The sequence below is a fragment of the Danio rerio genome, chromosome 14 (genome assembly GCF_049306965.1).
Source record: "Danio rerio strain Tuebingen ecotype United States chromosome 14, GRCz12tu, whole genome shotgun sequence".
Classification (NCBI taxonomy): domain Eukaryota; kingdom Metazoa; phylum Chordata; class Actinopteri; order Cypriniformes; family Danionidae; genus Danio; species Danio rerio.
The window spans coordinates 6,334,857-6,345,000 of record NC_133189.1 but is presented as its reverse complement, the minus strand read 5'-3'; the positions used below and the strand labels follow the sequence as shown (position 1 = coordinate 6,345,000).

The 10,144-nt window shown below is 35.8% G+C and overlaps 1 protein-coding gene across 1 annotated transcript in view; it reads left to right on the top strand.

The window, feature by feature from the left end:
* Positions 1–9,872, top strand: part of kazald2 (Kazal-type serine peptidase inhibitor domain 2) — a 12,097-nt gene extending 2,225 nt beyond the window's left edge. Inside the window, exons 2-4 of the mRNA NM_001105124.2 lie at positions 1,942–2,102; positions 4,250–4,397; positions 9,575–9,872. Of these exons, the coding sequence (NP_001098594.2) occupies positions 1,942–2,102; positions 4,250–4,397; positions 9,575–9,696 (431 nt within the window). The 3' untranslated portion in view covers positions 9,697–9,872. The remainder of the gene's footprint in view (positions 1–1,941; positions 2,103–4,249; positions 4,398–9,574) is intronic.
* Positions 9,873–10,144: the final 272 nt, after the last annotated feature.

Here is a 10,144-nt window from a genome sequence, read left to right as displayed (position 1 = left end):
ACAGGAGCCTGAGAGAAAAATCCAAATGGCATTTAGAAGTTTTTAAACTCTAGGATACTAAACAATAAAGGGACTAAGCTGAAAAATAAAATAAATGAATTATACTCTGCAGTAGTCAATATTCCAAGAGGATTAAAAAGTTTTTTTTTAAATCATCCAATAATATAAGAATCTGTGTTGTTGAATGGATTTAGGACGACTTTGAGAAAAGGTTTTAAATCCACTTCAAATGCTGACTACTATTAGTATATGAATGACTGTACTTAGACTTATATTTAAAAGTAATTATTGATTCTATTAAACAAGAGAGTGATTAATTAAATAGCGCGATGGACAGTTAATTATTATATATTCAATATTAAATACATTAATTAGATAGATTAAATAGATTAATTAGAGGACGATAAGGGGGTAGAGCATTGGGCTAATGACCCACATCTTAAAAATTTGATGTTATGAAATATCAACATGGTGCAGCTAAATATCACATTTTATACTCTGTTTGCTTGATATAAGTTGAGATTACTTAAAAAGTTCATTTGATTCAACTAAAAAAAATAAGGCAGCACACATTTTGTTTACATTGTTTATGTTATTTAACTTTAAAGGTATTAAAAAGAACCAATATATATGTACAAGTTAATATACAAGTTAAATTGATACACAGTAGCCTGAGAGAAAAATCCAAATGGCGCTCAGATGTTTTTGCATTTAAACTTTAGGATACTAACAGTAATCAATATTCCAAGAGGAAGAAAAAAAGTTTTTCAAAATCATTCTAAAAAAAAAAAAAAGAATGGTGTTAAATAGATTTAGGATAACTTTGAGGAAAGTTTTCAATCCACTTCAAATGCTGACTACCATAAGTACATAAGCATAAATGACTAGACTTGGTCATTAATTATATTTAAATGTAATTATTAAAACTACTAAACAAGTAAGTGATTAATTAAATAGTGTGATAAACAGTTAATTATTAAATATCAGATATTAAATACATTAATTAGAGATTAAACAGATTAATGAGAGGACGGTGAGGGGGTTGAGCATTATGCTAACGACCCACCTCGTACGAATTAGATGTTACGAAATATCAACATGGTGCAGCTAAATATCAACTTTGATATAAACGGCCCTGGGAGTAAGTAGGGCGGTAATAAAATAAATAAACAATTGTGTGGGATAATTTAGTTGTCGTTTAGCAAAGATATGATCATTTTGTGATATTATTTTAAACAATTTCAAATAAAACTTTAAATATATTTACATTCCAACAAATAAATGTGATTTTACCTTCATACAAATGAGAATAGTGGTCCTTAAATTAACTTCATTTTCTTATAAAAACTTTAGATTTTGATTATTTAAAATACAATTATTAAGTTTTTTTTCGACCCAGACATGTCTTGACAAAAATTGTTGCTATTAAAAGTGTCTGCAATGGCATAGGATTAGTTTTTCTGTTTGCATTTGATATTTATACCTACAGTAGTACTTGTTTTGTTTGCTCAGCCACCGCAGCTAAAGTAAACGGTCGCATGATTTCGGTATGAATGCATGGGCTAATGTAAATGTAAATGTGTATTTAGATGTAAATCCATCCTCAAGGGGAACCATTGTCATGGGTAGAGACTGAGCGGCATCATATTCATCTCAATTAAACGCTTTATCATGGAAAAAGCCAAGTAAAAACACATTTGTTCAGCTGTGGGAATTGAAAAAGTCAGCCGTTAGGTTTATATTGAGCGTACTGTCATGTTTAAGATCCGCACCCTGTAAGTGTCCGATTTCACACCTTGAAATAATTAACCAAGCTAAACAAACACAGCACAAATGGGCAGAGCAAATACAGAAGCTGGGAAGAATCAATAACATTAGCTTAGCATTAGCTTAGCATTAGCTTTCATTCTCACTGTTTCTTCTGTTCTGCTTTTTATACAGAACCAGTTATTACTTATGCTCCCCGTGACATCATCACATCCAAAGGAAGCGATGTCATGTTTTCCTGCGAGGTTTCGTCGTATCCTTTGGCCTCCATTCAATGGAGTAAAGACGGGGATGTTATTTCTTTTCCTGCTGATGATTCGAGCACGGCTGTACAGGTATGTGCAAACTATACCATTTTGAACCATTTTTAAAGCAATATCCCAATAAACATACAGTCAAGGATCCATTAAATAATTTGAATGTGATTTACAGTCACATACTGTATTGTGTGGCATTTTTGGATCACACTGTGCATCTATTTCAGGGGTGTCCTGCATAGTTTAGCTCCAGCTTGCCTCAACACACCTGCCTGGATGTTTTTCGTATACTTAGATAGAGCTTGGTTGGCTGGTGAATGTGTGTTTGATTGTGGTTGAAGCTAAAATCAGCAGGACACCGGCCCTCTAGGACTGAGTTTGGGCACCCCTGATCTATTCGATCTTAAAATCTATGCATTCTTAAACATAAATGCTCTAAAATTGGAGTTGCAATGTATTACACTCTTACAAATAATCACCTGAGCTCATAAGATCCTCGAGCCCGGGGCTCCCTCCTGAAGGTGAGAGGGGAGTTTCAGCTCAGCTAGACCTCGAGAACTCCCCTGCTGTGGTAGCTAATAAACAGATAGTAGGGATGTAACAATATTGTAAATACCGTCATACCGCAATAGTAATTTTTTCAATATTAGCGTAGGCGCATGACTCAATAAAACTATATTTCTGAGAAAAGTTTGCTTAGGCGAATGAAGCGAACGGGAGGTAGCGGGAACTACAATTCCCATCAGCCTAGGCGTGGCCATCATCCTTTGCGGTCTGTTGTCACTACAGATCCAGTAATGCGGAAATGGAGTGTGTTGCTAGTAGCGGGGAAGAAAAAGAGCTGGAAATGATCGAACCTATAGCGGGTTTTAAATCGGATGTGTGGAAGCATTTCGGTTTCTTTCTAAAAATATACAAATAAGAAGAAAAGGTGACAGACAAAGAAAAAAACAGTATGCAGGCACTGCCAGACTGGTGAAATATAAGTCAGGGAATACGACTAAAAACAGTCATGGAGACTGCAGAACACAGCACACTTGTTAGATTGATGCAGACATTGGCTTGTACCGCAAAGAGACCTCTATCTCACTCATGGGTAGGCCCACACGGAATCTGCGCGCGCAGAATTCCGCAGATTTTTCACAGAATTCCACAGATTTCTGCAGATTTTTAGCCCATTATTAATTCTTTTTATTTACTTGAGTAAATGTGTAAATCTGAATTTATTCAGTTTTTATTCAGTAATTTATTACTTTTTATTTAATATATTAAGATTTTAGTTATGATACTCTGTTGGATACTCCCAAAATAATTACGCAGAAATCCGCAGATTTTTACCAAAATTCTCCGCAGAAACAGCAAAAAACGTCCGCAGATTCCATCTGGCCCTGCTCATGGCTTGTCCTCTCAAGTGGTGGAAAGACAATGCACAACGTTACCCACTGCTGTCAACCTTGGCTAAATCATATCTTTCTGTCTCAGAAACCTCAGTCCCAAATGAAAGGGTTTTTTCTGTTGCAGGGGACATGCCCAGAGATCCCAGCTTTTACCAGATTATATTTATATGATAATTTTCCTTAAAAACCCCATCTCTATCAAAGTGAGTGAGTGATTAAATGTTGAATGTGATGCGTTTTCAACAATACTAAATTGAAACTTTTTTATATCTTTTCATTAGTTTTGTTTTTTCCTGTAAATTATTCAATACATACCGTACCGTGCCATTCATACCGAGGTATTATCGCACCGTGAAATTCTGATACCGTTACATCCCTAACAGATAGTGATTGCTCCTAAAAGATAACTACTTGCTAGGAGCATGTCTATGATGCCGTTTTGGATTAGTCAATTAACTTAAGTTGCATGTTTTTGGATGGTGGAAGGATACCGGGGAACCTGGGGGAAATCCACGAAGGGGGGATTCTTGAAAACGAAGATGGCTGTTATATGGAACTTTACAGTGGCTTAAGAATCGTCTGATTGGTGAATCATAAATTGAGTAATGCGGGACCAGGAAGCAATCACAAGCACGTGATCCTCTCGAAATTAGTTTCTAAATAAACTTCACAAAACAGGAAATACGTTGGGACCACTGTTTTTGTTTTTGGTCTATGCAGAAGTTTGTTTTTAAAAGTGTTCACAGATAAATGCCCACTCGCACACCTACATACATTAGTCACATTCTCTGACAAACGTTTCTGCGGTGTGTGCTTGTGTAATTACAGGCCCGTGGAGGTCCGCGGCGGTTTGAAATGACCGGCTGGCTCCAGATTCAAGGAGTCGGTCCCAGTGATGCAGGTGTGTACACATGCATCGCCAGGAACGCCTTCGGAGAGGTGTCTGCCTCCGCCAGATTACAGGTTACACATGGAGGTATGTTTGAGAGCACACTCATTCAAATACACACACAGACACAGCCATTACCAAACAAGGTCAGAGGTGAACAAGCTGAAAAAACACCATTGTTGGCACTGCTTCCACACACACACACACACACACACACACACACACACACACACACACACACACACACGAATCCCACTGTTTATATCTTTCACACTTATGCCTAGAGTACTATTTAAGGGTTTTGCTCAGTCATAGTTAAGGATACATACCAAGACGGTGTCAGATGCTTCACCGAAAATGCTATGGGAGAAATAAAACACAGATTAGTCTATTGTTAATGGTACAGTACATCTCAGATCATTTGATTATGAAAATTAGCCTCAGATTTTGGCTTCCTGACTAATATCATATTGTTGAAATCTTGTTCTCTCAGAAAAAAGATCTGTCTGTCTGTCTGTCTGTCTGTCTATCAACCTGTTGCTAGATATAGGGTGTTTTTTAGGGGTTTGCTATAGATTTGGTAGGATGTTCTTGTAGATATTACCCTTATACTAGCATTATTAACACATTAATACATGCTAGCATGTTTAAAGCCTTTTTTTCAGTATGTTCAATGTGTTTATTAAGATGTAAACAAGTTTATTGTTATGATAAGACAATAAGCATGCCATTAGCATGAAGCTAACAGTATTTAATGTTTTATTAGATATCATGCCAGTATGTGTTAGTGTCCTTTGTTTTAGCATGTTTTAAGGTATACACAATGGTAATTAAAAGTGCTTTGCATATACAAGAATAATAAAAAAAAAACAAGAAAATAAAGACAATTAAAAGAAATATAAATTATTAAAAACTGATTAAAATGTGTTAAAACAAGTTTTAAAGGAATGAAAAAGAAAAGAAAGACATAATAGTGCGATCTGTCAGACGTAGCACAGTGCTCATTCAGTAAAGGCACAGCTGAACAGATGTGTTTGAAGTCTTGATTTGATTTGAATGTGCCTAATGTTGGAGCACATCTGATCATTTCTGGAAGCTGATTCCAGCAGCGGGGTGTGCGGTAGCTGAAGGCGAATACACCCTGCTTTAACTGAACTGGAATTTCTAATTTACTTGATCCTAATAATCTGGGAGATCTGTTAGGGTTGTATTCAGTGAGCATATCTGTATTGTATTGAGGTACAATATGTTTTGGTTATGGTGAGCTCATTTTAAATAAAATAATTTGAAGTAGCTGTTTACTGCTCAGAGGGTTTTCAGAGATATATACCAATTTTTTTTTTAGTTCAGAAAATTATTAAATCAATATTTAATTTGCAAGTACGTCAAATAAAAGCACTGCTTATTTTGACCAAATTTGATTTCAGAAAAGCTCTAAATGACAATATTTTTATTTAAATTTTTTAAAAAAAATAAATAAAATAAATTGGCATATATTGCAAAAATATTCAAAGATGATTCCTTACATTTACTAAATGTTTTTAAGTTAAGTGGTTGTTAAACAATTTTTGGGGGGCTGAATTTAAACAAACAAATTAAGTTGAACACTAATAAATTAAATTTATTTGTTTAAATTCAACACATAAACTGTTTGCGACAATTTTGTAGAAATATTTTTTTTCAGTGTACACTTCCAGAAATAACAAAAGTTGTCACTGTGGCAGCTCACACAAAAGTAACTGTGGCAGTACCCTTTAAAAAGGTACATTTTTATACTATATCTATCTTTAACATTAGAAAAAAATTGATTTGCCATTTGTTCAAGCTAATTAAAAATGAGTTAAAAGAACACATTTCTTGATTATTTTAGTAGGGGCAACTTAACTGGTTTTTGTTCAATCCACTTAAATTTGTAAAAATAATAATAATAATAATAAATATTTAACTTAATTTCTTCATGTTGCCTCAACACAGATCAACTGTGTGGAACACTGTAAATGATGAACATGAACGATGAACAAATTAACATAAATGAAGTGTGGAACCAGCCTGATCTCACAAGAAAACATAAGTATTTTACTTTTTGTCAGTTTAGTGGACGAGTTCAGTCATACAAAACGATTTTAAAAAGGAGGCGTGGCACCTAACCCCACCCCTAACCCCAACCGTCATTGGGGGATGAGCAAATCGCACCAAATTGTACAGATTAGATTGTACGAATTCATACGAATTAGCCACTAAAGCAAAAAGTTACGAATTGCCGTGAGCTTGTGTTGGTTGAACCCAACATACAGTAAACACTGTAAAAAATGCTGGGTTTCACACAATTCATGTTGTCGCAACACAAATCAATTAAGTTAACTTAACTAATATAAATAAATTGAACATAAAACAATGAAGCTGTACCCCAAAAATCTCAAAGATTCTGTTGTTTCAGTTCAGTTTAAAAAAGTAGTTTGAACAAACAGCAAAAAAAATTTAGATCACTATGCTCTAGATATTAATATATCTGCAAGTTATTTTGGATCCTTAAGGGACTATAACACAACCATTTAAGTACACAAAAATGTACCTTTTGAAAATTGAATGACAGCTTTGGTACCATAATTGTTTTCCAGTTTACCTTCATTCATTAATTTTCCTTTAGTATAGTCCCTTATTTATGAGGGGTCACCACAGCAGAATGCTGCCAACTATTTCTGCATATATTTTATGAAGCACATGCCCTTCTGGCTGCAACTCAGTACTGGGAAACATCCGTATACACTAGGGATAGGAAGATTAATCGATATGTATCGATACGCGGTCATGCGCGTGCACGATGCGAGTGCATCGGTAGAGCATCAGAGGATGAATGAAATTTTGGAAGCAAATCGAGATGCATCGGTTTTTCCAAGATACAGCTCATATTTTTAACATAGAATGTATTTTTTATTTATTAACAAGTGTTGTCAACCTGTTTTTGGCGCATAATTTAATCGACCTACATAAAGTAAGCCTTAGCAACGGATTTGCGGATGTGTACACTTACACTACAACTCAGTGTATCAGGTGTGCGGATGAAGCTAGTGGAGCGCCCTATATCAGTGGCACAATATATCTTTGTAAAACTTGTTTTCATAGTTGAAAAGTTAAATCACAATTCTTGTTGTGCAATGCTAAACCTTTATGTTGAAAGAGTGCAAATATATATAATTTAATATATATTGCACTTATACATTCTGTTTATCTTGAAAATCCTTAAATAATATGTGCTATATGTTCTAAAATGGCCCTCTACTGTAAACTGACACTCTGGCTGTGAGAGAGAAGCCAGTTTGTAAAAAAAGTCATGGTTTTGCTTGGTTAATAAATAATCAAACTCATTCAATGGCACAGCATCCTCTTTCACATAATCTCATAAACTTGATTTAATTAGTTAGTGCTGAATTATCGCATTGTATCGTGAGATGGGTGTGAATCGTATTGTGTTGCATCGCAATATGTTACAAATGTATCGCTAATATATCGGATCGTATTCTTTGTATCGAGATGCGTATCGGATCGGAATTATAGCTTAGATGCCCAACCCTAGTATTCACCTTATTCTCAGCTGTCGAGTGGGCGTTGCCATTTGAATCTTTTTGTCTCGCGACTTCCGGTCACCTTCACTTCCATTCATTTTTTGACGTTAACAACTGCTCGTTACGCCGCTTGATGTTGCAATTTAATATTTTCTTATTATATTATGCTACTTGGTCTGTATAGTCATGCAAACATTTGTTGGTTGAGCAAGTAGTTTGGCCATTTTCTGCCGTTTATTATTCCTAGTCATTTCTCCCATAGGCGACTGAATCGGAAGTTCTAAGACAATCTCGAAAACAGGCGCACTTCCGCATTTTAGAATAAGGTCAATACACTCATTCACACGCACACTCAAACACTACGGCCAATTAGTTCATCCAATTCATCTATATCGCATGCCTTTGGACTATGGGGGAAATTGGAGCACCCGGTGGAAACCCACACCAATATAGGAAGAACATGCAAACTCCACACAATAATGCCAACTGGTCTGGCCTGGACCTTCCTGTTGTGAGGAGACAGTGCTAACCACTGAGCCACCATGCCACCACCAGTGTACCTTTATAGAAAATATTCTATATTATAACAAATGTTAACATTTTACCCATACCTAATAAATCCAAGCCATTTTTATGTATTGTGAAGCTGAGTATAGTTGAGAGGTATTCATCTTTAACCTTAAATTGATTTCCTCCTCTCCTTACAGGGAACAGTATTTTTAGCAGGCCGTTTGACTTGATGCAAACAATAAATGTTCATTTCCCTTCCATCCGCGCGTTTCTTTTCTTTTAACTCTGGAAAAATATCCGCTGGCTCTGCAGCGCGAGGTCTGTTAGGTTATTCGTGTTCTCTCTGCGGTCTGTGGCCTGGTCACAAAAGACACACGAACGCACCAACAGTGGGAGCTGATCGATTGGCATATACTCCTATCAAAGCTTATCATCTCCTCATCGCTAAAGGTGAACTTGGCCTTCCGAGAAGCCGCCAGAGCTGACGATAACCGTACACCAGTCCAGGGCCTTTTCTGCAGGAGCGTAAAGGCTGGTGCTGACAGGAGGTCGAGAGGGCCTGAGATGGGGGGGGAGATTTGGAGGGGAAAGGGAGACGGGGGTGGAAGGGCTTGTGTATTATGTGGCAGGTCTTTGCTGTGACTGTCTGGCTGTTATCGCTTTCTCTTGGGGGTCTGCTCCTTTAGACGGACCCTTATCTGTAGCAGCAGTGCCCCCACCTCCATTCCTCATTTCCCGGAACATCCCGACTGCTATGAACTCTGGGGTATAGGTAGTAGTGAAAGGTGACTCTGGACAGACCCTTTCCTATAGGTTTAAAAAAAAGATGGATGTTTTAAACATATAACGCACATGTTTTACAGGAAGTCGTGCAAAATATTAGAGAATGCTACACTAAGCATTTCTTATTTTGATTTTTTGTTGTTGTTTTTATTCAATCTAAAAATTCTTAAATCAAAAAGTATTTATTATTTTAATACAAAAAATGTAGTTTTTAGAAATAATGAGTCAAAATTAAGTGAGTTTTTCCTTAAAACAACACGGTAAAAAAGAAAGTTGACTCAACATTTTAGGGCAACCAGCTTCAGAACGTTTTTGAGTTGAATTTAAGTGCAGAATTTGGGTTGAAAGTTGAGTCAACTCAAAATAGCTCTATTGTAAACCCTTTCCTCCATGTTGTTTTATTTCCAGGTTCTCAACTCAGCAAGGAGTTCCAGCAAAAGCAACCAGGAGCTTACAAAATATCAGGAGAAGATGAAAACATCGACGATGAAGATTACGAAGGCCAGCCGAGTGGACATATGTATTTGTAACATACAGAGATTCTAAAAACATAGCATTTAACCAGAAATATTAGCTCACCGTGTACTCTTAAACTATTTTACCCTCTTCAATGTGTGAGCGTTGTATATAAATCCAAATGACTTCTATTCACTCTTGAGAATTGTACTTACAAATTGAACTTAATTAAATAGTTGATTTAATCCTCCTTTTGGTTTTGTGTATATATTCATAACGTTACATAGAAGTGCAGCCCTCTCTAAAAGCTCCCTAAAAAGCACTCATCGATGCTGTCATGGCACAAACAAATCCCCCACCCGGACTCTATTGAATATAACATCTGTAGTGTTTTATTATAATAAACATAATAATAATAATAATAATAATAAGAGTAATAATGACAAAGATAATAATACTACTACGACTAATATTATCATTAATAATAATAATAATAAATATTATTATTATTATTATAACAAT